The sequence below is a fragment of the Mustela nivalis genome (genome assembly GCF_964662115.1).
Source record: "Mustela nivalis genome assembly, chromosome: 4".
Classification (NCBI taxonomy): domain Eukaryota; kingdom Metazoa; phylum Chordata; class Mammalia; order Carnivora; family Mustelidae; genus Mustela; species Mustela nivalis.
The window spans coordinates 146,351,635-146,365,446 of NC_139023.1; the positions used below are offsets into that span (position 1 = coordinate 146,351,635).

Below are 13,812 nucleotides of genomic sequence, written 5' to 3' on the forward strand. Positions count from 1 at the left end.
CCTGCATCTCAGTGCCCGCTCTGTCCCTCCAAGCTCCCTGTCTGGGATGTTAGCTGACATTTTTCTCCATCTTTTCCCCAGTAAAAGACTTTTTTTTTCCTCTCTCTGTGGCTCCATTTCCTGAGGCTGCAAACCGTTAGTTTCATAAATAGTCTTTTAAACCACATTTTGGGTGAAGATATACATATAATTTATTTGACAAATTGTTGACTTAGCAAGTCGATTTCCTAGGGCAAGCAGGAAAGATATTCATGGCTCTAACGGGAAGATTTAGGTAGAGTACCCAATCGCCTTCTTTTGAGCAGTTTCAGATCTAATTCATATTCTTTTGTTTCATTTTCTGCCTCCCGTTAAAATGACCCTTCCTCAGAGGGTCATACCCCACATTTTAACCTGCTTTACAACAAGGTTTTGGGGGTCATCTGTGTTTGTGTTTGAGTGTTTGCATGATTGTCCTGCTACACACTTCTGCTTGCTTAGTGAGGCATATTTTGGAGAAAAAGAACGCCCTGATTGCAGCCACGCGGGTCCTAGCTGTTGCATTGAAACACTGGTTTGAAATGAAATTTTCTTGCGTCTCATGCACTCTCAGATCACTGTGTGACTTGTCGTGGGTGTGGGAGTTCTTTCAAACCTCAGAGCACTCAATGGCAATGGAATTCTCCAATACATTCAGTTCACATGTAAGAAGTCACTTTCATCCCAGCCCCTGAGGATCTCTACATGAAACATGAGAAGGTTTCTAGCTCCCTAACGGCTACCCCACCCTTGCTCAGGGACCCTGTCTCGGGCCTTCAAGTTCCAACTGAGCAGCTGCTGAAGACCACTGCCTTGCAATGCGCACTTAACTTATGCCAAATAGGGGCACCTGGATGGCTTAGTGGGTTAAAGCCACTGCCTTCGGCTCGGGTCATGATCTCAGGGTCTTGGGATCGAGTCCCACATTGGGCTCTCTGTTCAGCGGGGAGCCTGCTTCTCTCTCTCTCTCTCTTCCTGCCTCTCTGCCTACTTGTGATCTCTGTCTGTCAAATAAATAAATAAAATCTTAGAAAAAATTATGCCAAATAAATTTAACATGTAACAACCAATTCCCTGCAGTGAAGACCTTACTTAACACTTTAATAATGCTAGCTAAGAAGCTATCCATGTATCTTTACTGACAGATGTTTGACAAATTTGCCTAATTTCAAATACCTCCCAGGCCTATCAGTGCTGCCTCAAAAAGGTGTGTCTGAAAGATACCAGCTTCTGGGTGGGGACCACGGGCCACCATACCAGTCTGTCCTTGGTGGCTTCCCGGTACTGACTACTGAGAACCCTCTCATGATCTCAGGATGTACGAAAAAATAGTAATTATATTACTACTATTCTCGGGTAAGTGGATTTTTTTTTTTAGCATGATGCTGTTATATTGTATATAAAATTATAGATTAAAATATAAACTGCCTGCTTTAAGTTCTATCTTACGCAAATGAATAAATGAATGACTAGTGTCTCAGATCTCAGTCTGGTGAATGGATTTTTATTGGAACTGAGCTGGTACGTTGGAAGGAATCAGAGTACAGTGCTCAGGTGCTCAGTAGTTATGGCTGGATCAGAGTTTTCCATTAAGAGAAGCATGCTTCAGCTCTAAGTCCAGCTACAGTGAAAACAATTGTATCAAATAGCATAAGAAATATCCTCAGGTGAATAAATTTGTTGCCTTCTTTGTGTTTAACTTCTAAATTAAAGAGTCACTAATGAAGGTGGATATTGGGTCCTCAGTTTTCAAAACAGTTTTCTGAAGAATTCGAATTTCCTCCTTCTCCCACCGAAAGAGTACGAGCTACAAGCATGAACTCTGAATTCATGTGGGAGTTGTTTCCCACTCTGTGGTCCATTACTGAGGAATGATGGAGAAAAAAGAAAAAGCAAGTCTTATTGGCTTAGGTATTATGTGGTTTGGGGAGATAGCAAAATGTCAAAATCAATTCATTAAGATTAACATAGAGTATTATTGATTTTTATTTATCTTATTATTTTTAAAGATTTTATTTATTATTTGAAAGAGGGAAATAGTGAGAGAAAGAGGAGAGGGAGAAGCAGGATCCCCACTGAGCAGGGAGCCTGACCTGGGGCTTGATGTCAGGACCCTGGGATCTCGATCTGACCCAAAGGCGGAAGTTTAACTGACTGAGCCACCCAGGTGCCCCTATTTTTTTTTTTAATTTTTTTATTTTGAGAGAGAGAGAGAGAGAACAGAGAGGGGTGGAGGGAGAGAGAGAGAGAGAGAGTGCCAAGCATGCTCCATGCTCAGTGCTGAACCCAACGTGAGGCTCGATCTCATGACCCTGAGATCATAATATGGAGTATTATTAAGTTGTATTAAATTAGCAATTAGTTTTGGCTTCTTCCTGAGAGTGGTATGGTTAATGTCTTCCCAAATGCAGTCTTTGTGTATTAGAAATACTAGAGCCCAGCACAGAGATAAGAAGCAGGCAGTTCCTTGAAATGTATTTATCTCCCAGGCATTACTCTGACTCAAATTGGAGCACAGATCAGGGATCTTCTGGGCACTCTGTAGGAGACAGGGAAAGGATCTAACATTTTCTAAGATATATTAGGGGATAAAGTAGTGTAATGGTTAAAATGCGGGCATGAGAAACAGGCAGGACTGGGCTCAAATTTGCTTCCACTTCTGAAAGCCTGGGGAACATTAAGGCAAAATATCCTCTCTTTGCCTCAGTATCTTCATCTGTAAAATGTACACAATGTTGGTACATGCCTCCAAGGAATGAAATAAGGACAAAATAAAGTAACAGCAAATTAATAAATAATTTAGCTATGATAGTAATTACTGTCATACCTGGGTATGTGATGATTTCCGAAAAGTCCAGGAATATGGGAAAATTACAGGAAAACAGAAGACTAATAAAATTGCTCTAATTTTTTCAAGTAGCAAAGTATAAAGACAGTTAGCTTGAAGAAGCGAAAACAAGCAGAGGAGATACGGTATAATATTTAAATATATTCCAGTACTGTAGAGCTATTACACGGAAGAGAGAAGAGGTATTCTTTCTGTTGTTCAGAGGAGGAAGGGGACCTGCATTAATCTTTTGGGGTTTTTTGGTTTTTGGGGTTTTTTTTGTTTTGGTTTGGTTTTGCGGCAGGAGTGGGGTGGGATATTTGGAAAAGATTCCTGGAAAAGAAAGAAATTCTTCCTATCAGTACTTGCTAGAGTATACTAAGGCCTTCAGTGAAAACGTCATGAGTGATCACCAAGGCCATGTGACTCTAAGCACCGTGAGGCCTCAGTGCCTACGCTGCTCCCTTACCATCTTTGCCTTTTCTGAAACCCTCTGAAGAATTCTCTGCATGTAACTGCTTTATAGAGTAAGGCAAAGGTGTTGAGCAGGATCCTTCCCCCTCCCCCCCCCACCCCGCAGCAACTGAAGGAGAGAGTCTGGAAAGTGTGAAGCTGGTTAAACATCTTTGGCTAGAGAGATAAAGAGAGAAGATTGTTTCTCTTCCCCCAGGAATCTTAAGGGTAAAACCAGTATTTCTAATTCTAAATTTATCAGATGTCATCCTCCAAATGGAGAGTAAGTTCTCCTCAGATTGTTTGATTCCCGATCCCTGAATTCATGTATTCATTCGACACTTACGGGCCACGTGCTGGACCCTGAGGCCGCAGCAGTAAGACCCGTGAGCTCCTGGGGAGGGTCTGCTCAGCGTGGGTGGGGGCAGACAGTGGGAGGGAACACCAGCACTAAATGGAATAAGTAAACCGCTAACGTAAGAGCGGTGATAAATAACACAAAGAAAACCAAACTGGGAAAGGTGATAAACGTAATGCAGCAGGCTGATTTCCAAAAGGGCAGCAGGAAATTTTTCTCTGAGTAGATGACATTTATGCTGAGAAGTGAACCACAAAAAAAAAAAAAAAAAAAAAGCTGGCTTGAGACATCTGGGGGCAAGGCATTGAAGGAAGAGGGAAGAGCAAGGGTTAAAGCTCTGACACGGGCAGAAAACTTGGTGTGTTCAAAGCTTTTCTTTGAAAATCAGATTCTGACGCTAAGAAAGAATTTGAGAATAGAGTATTGCAACAGTCTGACCGGCAAACAATGTCATGAAGCAGGACCTCTTAAAGTTTCCTGATTTTACTTTAATATTTATGCAGAATTTGCATTCTAGACCATAAGATACAGATTTAATTGGAAGATCCAAAGACCCAGGTATTATGGCTGTTTTATTCATTAGTGTATCTCCAGAATCAAGCATAGCTCTTGACATGTATTAGGATATTGGCTGAACCAAGAAGGAAGCAAGTAAAGGGAGGGAAGACGAGGGGAAGGGAAGGAGAAGAAGAAAGAAAAGAATATTTGTCTTTCTTTGTTTAGACAAAATGAGAGCTCTGTGTAGATAAACCCTTATACCTGGAGCCTCTTCCTACATAGTCCTCAGGTACATCAGTTTGCAAAGCACGTGCTTAGAATGACGAAGTCATCCCCTTTGTCTTTGGTGATGGAGGAGTGTCTTTCTGCCCATGTAGAAGTTACAGGAAAGCATTCTGAGCTGGGTTACAGGGACCACTTAAAGTTCTTCGAAGTAAAACCTGGGCCCTTACTTATTCATCCACACATTGCAAGGCACAAAGTAAGCTCAATAAACTCAAACTCAATAAATAATAAACAAATAATTAATAATAAATAAATAATAAACTCAAATGCAATAAAGAGTAGTTACAGAAATGACAAATGACCAGAATTTTGGTACAGACTAGTTTAACTGTGTAGAATCAGTCCATCTCGGTTTCCTTGTGCCTATACACAATAGAATAAAATCCTTTCCACCTCTAAACCTCAGGGACTTCTCGAAGCTCAGCCTGAAATAACATGCAGTGTAGCCCCCAAACCTAGGAATCTTATTAGCTTGGTGTGACATTGGGTTTTTAGAAAGAAATGGACACCCCACTATGAACACTTGGGGAAGGACCCCTAAGAGAAAGGAAGCAAGAGATGGGATGGTACCTCAAAATTGACACACACTTGGGCTGCCTGGGTGATTAAGTGTCCAACTCGTGGTTTCGGATTATTTATTTATCAATAAATAAATCCTTAAAAAGAAAACCTGACACATACTACTTTTAAATTGGGAAACCAGATTTAACATTCTTTTGATGCTTTTTTTTAAAAACTTTGGTTTCTAGAGGATTGTTCAATATACCTATGAACCAATTTAGGAGGCACATTTTAAGTGATTTCCTCAACTTGTCTTTATAGGTTGTATTTCTGCTGAAGACCAAGAGGATCCCGGGACTCAGAAAGAACAAATTAAGCTACCGACAGAAACAGGTTTGCAATAGTTTTCCAGCCATCATCATCATTTCTGTACATTTAATTAGTACTTCTCTGTGTGGTCTTCTGTGATACATGACCTAGATGGAAACTAAAACAAAAGGCCTGAGAAGAAACATCCCAGGGTTATCTCCAAGTGTTGGGATTGTAGTGTTGGGATTTTTTTTTTTTTGATGTTTTTAAATTTTCTGCAAAGAGAATCAATAAAATGTAATTAGGAAGAGTTTAAAAACTATTTAAAAGAAAACTGAACAAATCTCTGCTTTCTAAGAGGCCCTTATCACGAAGCAATGCTGGCAAAGATTAACAAGAAAACTAAGATCCTGGGAGATGCATTTCATTGTGGTTATTACTGCTCAAATAAACTTGGTTACGATGTCTGGAGACTGATTTCAGGGATCTGGTCAGGACAAAAGCAAGAATTATTGGTGAACAGATGAGATAAACCATCCTTAATAATTTTTCCATTTTTATAGGGTTTGTTTCTGTGATGATACACAACCCATACACTTCTGTTATGATGCATAGCCCCAAACTGCCAGCTGCCACATTCCAGCATCTAAGAGTATCAGGAAAATGGCAGCATATAGAACCCTAAGAGACTTCTGTCACAACATGGGACTTAGGGAGTGTTCTGGCCCATGCCTGTCTTAGAAAAGTAAACAACTCTGGAAACATCACAAGCCCCAAATCATAAAACATTGTACATTCTTTTCTCAGTCCCCAAGTGCGACACCAGCCCCTAGAGCAAAGGTGCAGGAAGAGAGTTCTGCCCTCACCTCCACTAGAGCCTTATCTCCCTTGGTATTTTAGAATCAGACTCAAATTTAGCAAGTTGCTTTGAAGATCCAAGCAAAAGTGCTGGGTTTCCCCCCAAGGTGCGCATAACTCACAGAGGTGTTAAAGTTAAGCAATTAACTAGGTACAATAAGAAAGACAAACTGGCTTCACTTAGGGAAGAAGAGTTTTAGATCCTTGGTGGTAAATGGAGAATGAGTCAAGTGAAGGGTTTTCTGCTAAGCTATGCTTCTTCTAATCCAATATGAAAATCAGACTGCGTTACGACTAACATCAGTCTTCTGTACCATTAGCCTCCCGTGACCTTAACTTGTTCCTATGTCTTCAGAGTCTCCATGCAAGCACCAATTACACATCTGCTTTCACCACCTCTGATCCTAGGTACTGTGAATCCAGTGATAGAACATATTTACCCAATGATAGAGACAATGAGTTCTCCACTTTACAGAAACCATATGGAAAGAGAGGACAAGGGTCATGCCTATATTCAACTTTTCACATATTCATTAGAGAACAAGAAGAATTGGAAAATATTAGTAGTTCAAGCGGGACACTTTTTATGTTCCAGGCACCACGCTAAGCCCCTTGCATGAATTTTATTCTGGCAATAACTCTATGGAATAGGTTCTATCCCCATTATGCAGGTGAAAAAACAGAGGTTCAGAAAGTTTTATTTATTTTATTTTATTTTTTAAATGTTTTATTTATTTATGATAGAGAGACACAGTGAGAGAGGGAACACAGAAAGAAAAGCAGTCATTAAAAAATGACTTCACATAATATTCTGAAACCTGACTTTTCTTCACTTAGAGAACATCTTTTCTGTATTAGTCAATAATACTTATAAAACATTTTAATGGTTTCATGGTATTACAGCTGATGCATAATCATAGTTTATTTAACCTATGCCATGTTTCAACCTATGCCTAGGTTGTTTCTGCTTTACAGTCTTTTGTTTGTTTGTTTAGGTTTTTATGTAAATTCTAGTTAGCTTGGGGCACCGGCTGGTTCAGTCAGTTAAGCATCTGCCTTTGGCTCAGATCATGATCCCGGGGTCCTGGGATCAAGCCCCGCATCAGGCTCCCCGCTCAGTGGGGAACCCGCTTCTTCCTCTCTCTCCTACTCTCTGTCAAATAAATAAATAAAATTTTAATTAATTAATTAATTAATTCTAGTTAGCTAACATACAAGGTAATACTGGATTCAGGAGTAGAATTTAGTCATTCACCCCTTATGTATAACACCCAGTACTCATCACAAGTGCCCCCCTTAATACCTAAACAATTCTAAGATAGACATCTTGTAGACTCATTTTTGTGTCAGAATATGAACATTTTAAAGGTCTCGATGAATATTGCTAAATTCACTTCCCCAAAAGTTATGTCAAAGTGTATACCCATCAGTATATTTTGAAGGCATCTGTCTCAGTACTTTCTTGCCAAATTGTATCTCAGAAGTCTTTATCTGAGATAAAGGTTAAGTGAACAACCTGGTATATTTATGTTTTGACTTCGATTTCCTTGATTGCAAGTGAAAAGAAGCTGTTTCTCTGTGTTATTTTTTAACAGCTTTACTAAAATGTAATTGCATGAAATGGATTTCACTGATTTGAAGTGTAGGATTCAAGGCTGGGATTAGGATAGAGTGAGTGAACCTGTCACCTCAGGACCAAAGTGAAGGGGGCACCAAAACCTTAAGTCATCAAGATAAATATTTTAATGAAATATTTTTTTAAAAACTCAAGATGAATTTAAAAAATCAATGGTGAATAAAATATTCAGTTGTAATACAGTAGGGATCCATCAGAGTCAGATTTGGGGTGAGGTGAGTGAGGGCAAGCAAACCAGAGCCAGCTCAGATCCTGGCTTCTGCGGGGGCAGTTACTGGAGAAGAAACATCTTTTTTTTTTTTTTTTTTAAAGATTTTATTTATTTATTTGAGGGAGAACGAATGAGAGAGAGCATGAGAGAGGAAAAAGTCAGAGGGAGAAGCAGACTCCCCAAGGAGCTGGGAGCCCAATGCAGGACTCGATCCTGAAAGTCCAGGATCATGACCTGAGCCGAAGGCAGTTGCTCAACCAACTGAGCCACCCAGGCGCCCTGGAGAAGAAACATCTTAATCCACTCAGCAACCAAGCCTCTGAGAGCTACAGCCAGCATTTGGTCTTTTGGAAAGCTCTCTTTCTGTTCACCCCTATTTCTAGGAAGTAGCATTTTGGGGGCCCCAACTTAAAATCTGTAGCATTCATTGTGGCTTCTCGTCCTCAGTAAGCCCTGAACCCCTCATTCTGTGAGACCATTAAACTCTCTCACAAGTTTCACAGCTTCTTGGGACTCACTTGGAAATAGACAAATAAATGTCTTCAGGGAGAGAGAGCTGGTGGCCAATGTCAAGCTCACCCAACTGCACTTCCCCTCCACCTCCAGAGCCTGTTGTTCTGGTAGACTCTGCTGCCCTCCCTGGATGCTTTCCATTGGCTCAGCTCTTCTGTGTATCATGGACAGGAGGATTTTTGGTCTGCAACAAGCTAGTTTGCCTTGACCGGAAGCCAGAAGTTTTTGTTTGTTCCTCCAGATGAGTTTCAGAATCACCTGGGAAAGCTATCCCTTAGGCAACATGAAAGTATCTCCATGTTACTAGGTGAAAATAGAATGAACGATGGAACTAAATGAATAAATTAGCTCATGGAAAAGAAAAACTTTGTAATGGTAAATCTCTGAATTGGGAATAGATCACATTTTTCTTCTGAGTCTTATCTTACATCCTCCGAAGAATTGAAAAAAATTCTGAAAGAAACTTTAGATAAATTTATGTGTTTCCGTTTTGAAGAGGCATTTTACATGTTCTGTTATATTATGTCTTAATTAAAATAAATTTCAGGGGCACCTGGGCACCTCAGGTCATGATCTCAGAGTCCTGGGATTCAGAGAGCCCTCCCACTCAGTGGGGAGTCTGTTTGTCCCTCCGTCCCTCCCCCTCCTCATGCTCTCTCATGCACTCGCTCAAATAAAGGAAAAATTAAAAAAAAAATTTAAGATTTTACTTATTTATTTGATAGGGAGAGACACAGCATGAGAGGGAACACAGCAGGGGAGTGAGAGGGAGAAGCAGGCTTCCTGCTGAGCAGGGATCTGGATGTGGGTCTTGATCCCAGAACCCTGGGATCACTACCAGAGTCAAAGGCAGACGCCTGACAACTGAGCCATCCAGACACCCTGAAAAATAAAATCTTTAAAAAAAACACGTTTCATTATATTTTCAAATTGTTTATTGACAGCCTATGATGAATTTATTACTTTGTATATGTTCATTTTATAACTGACATCACTAACCTTTTTTGTGGTTAAGATAGTTGATTCTCGGGGCGCCTGGGTGGCTCAGTGGTTAAGCCGCTGCCTTTGGCTCAGGTCATGATCTCAGGGTCCTGGGATCGAGTCCCGCATTGGGCTCTCTGCTCAGCAGGGAGCCTACTTCCTCCTGCTCTCTCTCTGCCTGCCTCTCTGCCTACTTGTGATTTCTGTCAAATAAATAAATAAAATCTTTAAAAAAAAAAAAAGATAGTTGATTCTCTTCAATTTTCAAAACTAGGTAATTGTATTCCCTATAAAAATAAAATTTGTTTCTTCACTTGAAATAAATATTTTTAGCTGCTCCTTTCCTATCATATTGCATTTGTTAGAACTTCTAAATGTTATATATGTTAATGTTATATAATGGTAGTGACAGTTGTCATCCTTGTCTTGAGACTGTCTATAATATGAATGTCACACCATTAATTATGACGTCTGTTGCTTTCACTACATTATCCTTATCATATTGAGAAATTTCCCATTGATTTAATCAAGAAAAGATCTAAAATTCTCTAAAATACCTTTTCTGCATCATAGTTGAAACATTGAAAGTTGACTTCCATAGCTTAATGGTATGATAGTAAATTTTCTGACAGTTATCAAGAGAGAAAATATCTATTCTACCAAGTATGACAGGAGTATTTTTTAAACATTTGCTTACTTTCCTTTAAAGATGTCTATTCATCTTACTAGTTTCTGGGTTTTTTTGCTGTATTTTTATTCTTCAGTATGTTGAAGTAATGAATTATATCAATGAATATTATAGTGCCCTGTGCTTCCCATCCTAGTATCAATTCCTTGGCTCTTGTATTCCTTTAATGTTGTGCTGCATTTAATTTTTGTTTTAGGATCATTTTACCTATATTTGCTATATATATATTTTTTCTGCAATCCACTTTTGTGCACATATGCATTTGCTATCAAAAAGGCAAATGCCTGGGTGGCTCAGTCAATTGATCACCTGTCTTCAGCTCAGGTTGTGATCCCAGGGTTCTGCGATTGAGCCCCACTTAGTGATCTCCGTTCAGTGGGGATTCTGCTTCTTCCTCTCCTCTCCCTCTCCCTCTCCCTCTGCTTGTGTTCCCTCTCTCACTGTCTCTTTCTCTGTCAAATGAATAAATCTTTTTTAAAAAGGTAAAGGAATTTTTGTGCATTTTATTAAAAAATAATTAATCACTATGTCTCAGTTTTAAGCATGAAAGATATTTTTAAGAAAAGTGATCTCTTCCAATTATAGTAGAAGGATTTTTTTACAAAAATAAGCAAAAATTATATTTTCTTCATGTATACACAAATATGGTACTCCTTTTCGCTAAATTTTTATTTTGAAAAATTCCAAACACATGGAAAAAAATCAAAGACTAGCAGAAATATTTATATATTATATTTCCTGATTTAATAGTTGTGAATAATTGACCATATTTGTTTTATCTGTCTATAAGTGTATAAATATATATACTTTTGTTGTATCATTTGAGCATAAGTTGCAGACAGAATGGCACTTCACTCACAATAATTTTCATATTCACCTCCTAAGAAAATGGACATTATCCTAAACAATCACATTATTTCGTATTTTATAGTATTAATAGTAATATCATAATATACTCTTTATATTCTTATTTTCCCAATTGTCCCATGAATGTCTTTTATAGCTGTTTTTGTTTAAAATCAAATATTAGCCTGCATTCATTCATCGAATTTGGTTGCTGCATCTATTTTAGTTTAGAAAGAATCCCCAACTTTTTTTTTAATGGCATTGATTTTTTTTTTGAAGGCTCCAAAAGAGTTGTCTTGTTTGATTTGCTTAATTATTTCTTCATTGAGTGTGTTTCTTGAGTGCAATTTTTGGCAGTGTTATTTTTTTATGGCTTTTTATTTCTCGGGCTTATTTTCATTAGATGCTTAATCATAGATAGATAGATATAGGTAGATATAGTCACATATTCATATATATATATATATATATATATTTAAAGATTTTATTTATTTACTTGAGAGAGAGAGGGAGTGAAGGAGTGGAAGGAGTGGCAGAGGGAGAGGGAGAAGCTGACTCCTTGCTGAGCAGGAAGCTTGATGTGGGGCTGATCCCAGGAGCCTGAGATCATGACCTAAGCCAAAGGCAAACACTAAACTGACTGAGCCACCCAGGCACCCTTCAATCATATCATACATATTTTTCCAAGACACATTTTATTTTATTTTTTTATGTTTATCTAAATTCAATTAACATATTATGTATTATTAATTTCAGAGGTAGAAGTCCATGATTCATCAATCTTATAAAATACCCAGTGCTTATTAAATCATGTGACCTCCTTAATGTCCATCACCCAGTTACCCCATCCCCCCACACTTTTCCCCTCCAGCAACCCTCAGTTTGTTTCCTATGCTTAAAAGTCTCCTATGGTTTGTCTCCCTCTCTGGTTTCTTCTTAATTTTTTTTCTCTGTTCCCCTATGAGCCTCTGTTTCGTTTCTTAAATTCCGCATATTAGCGAGATCATATGATAATTGTCTGTCTCTGAGTGCCTTATTTCTCTTAGCATAACACTCTCTAGTTCCATCTACATCATTGCAAATGGCAAGATTTCATTTTTTGATGGCTGAATAGTATATATATCTCACAACTTCCATTAATCTCTCAATGGACATCTAGGTACTTTTCATAGTTTGGCTATTGTGGACATTGCTGCTATAAACATTTGGGTGCATGTGCCCCTTCAGCGCTACATTTGTATCTTTGAGATAAATACCCAGTGGTGCCATTGCTGGGTTGTAGGGTAGCTCTATTTTCAATCTTTTGAGGAACCTACACAGTGTTTTCCAGAGTGGCTGCACCAGCTTGCATTCCCACCAAGAGTGGAAGAGGGTTCCCCTTTCTCCACATCCTTGCCAACATAGGTTGTTTCCTGACTGATTAATTTTAGCCATTTTGACTGGTGTGAAGTGGTATCTCATTATGGCTTTGATTTGTATTTCCCTGATGCCAAACAATGTGGAGCACTGTTTCTGTGTGCTTGTTGGCCATTTGGTTGTCTTTGCAGAAATGTCTATTCATGTTTTTTGCCCATTTATTTATTGGATTATTTGTTCCTCGGGTGTTGAATTTGATAAGTACTTTTTATTTTAATTAAGTTTTCCCAATTAAAAATGTTATCTGTGAATTTTATGTACCTTTTTTCATTCCTAACAATTACATACTTGTGTTTTATGTTTTCAACTTGTCTTGATTGAAACTTGTAATGGTTTTCTTATTTTATTAATTCTTCAAAAACTATTTTTACATATTAATCAATTTTGATATTTTACTCTTAATCATTTTTGATTTTATCTTTATTGACTTCTTCCTTAATCTCTGTAAGCTTTATTTTGCTATACTTTTGCTCATTTTATTTATCGTCTTTTATTATTTAATAATGATCAGTTGAGATTTTGAGTTTTGTAAGTACATTTTTGGCCATTATTACTAAACTTTGATAAGAGATGTTCTTGCTGTCAATTTCAAAATGGTCACTAATTCCTGCATTAATCCTCTACTTTGTTGCAGTTGGTTACTTCCTTAAATTTTATTTTTTCCTCCACTTTTTCCCCCCATATAAATTTCTCATTTTATTGTATTGTGATCAGACACTATGCCCTATATAATTTCCACTTTGGGATTTTGGTTGAGTTTCTATATAACCCAAATTATTATATGTAAACACCAGAATAGAAGATGTCATCTTTAGTTTTAGTGTACAAAGTTCTATACATAGTTATTTAGTCAACTTTGACACATCCATCTCTACATTGGTATAGTATAAGTTAGGTTCGGTATACAGTTAGATTCCAAAGAATAATACCTGTATTCGTTTAGCATTTATTTAGTGCTAAGCACTACTCTCAGCCAGGTACATAGATTTAAAATTTTTTTATTGTGGAGATATACATGTAACAAATTTTACCATCTTAACCATTTTTAAATATGCAACTTGGTGGCACTTAGTATAATCACAATGTTGTATAACCATAGCCATTATTTAGTTTCAGAACATTTTCATAACCCTAAAAGGAAATACCAGATACATTAAGTTCTCATTTCCCCTCCCATCGGCCTTGGAAACCATTAATTTGCTTTCTGTCTCTATCAGTTTTCCTATTCTGAATATTTCATATGAATGTAATTATACAGTGATGGCCTTTTATGTCTTGCTTCATTCACTTAGCATAATATTTTCAAGTTTCATCCTTGTTGTAGCAGGTGTTAGTACTTCATTCTTTTTTATGATTGAATAATATTCCATTGCATGAATACACCACATTTTATTTATTCATTCATCAGTTGATG

General features: G+C 37.9%; 1 protein-coding gene and 1 long non-coding RNA gene across 3 annotated transcripts in view; one reads left to right on the top strand and one right to left on the bottom strand.

Annotated features, from left to right (window-relative positions):
- Window positions 1-13,812, bottom strand: part of LOC309863456 — a 161,355-nt gene that overhangs the window by 121,254 nt on the left and 26,289 nt on the right. The gene's annotated exons all lie outside the window — the stretch shown is intronic.
- The window catches only part of GYPA (glycophorin A (MNS blood group)), a 35,967-nt gene continuing 23,307 nt past the window's right edge, over window positions 1,153-13,812 (top strand). Inside the window, exons 1-2 of one of the 2 annotated variants that reach the window (XM_082728288.1) lie at window positions 1,153-1,374; window positions 5,262-5,333. In XM_082728288.1, the coding sequence (XP_082584414.1) occupies window positions 1,335-1,374; window positions 5,262-5,333 (112 nt within the window). In that variant the 5' untranslated portion in view covers window positions 1,153-1,334. The remainder of the gene's footprint in view (window positions 1,375-5,261; window positions 5,334-13,812) is intronic. The other variant, XM_082728287.1, reaches the window with a different exon arrangement.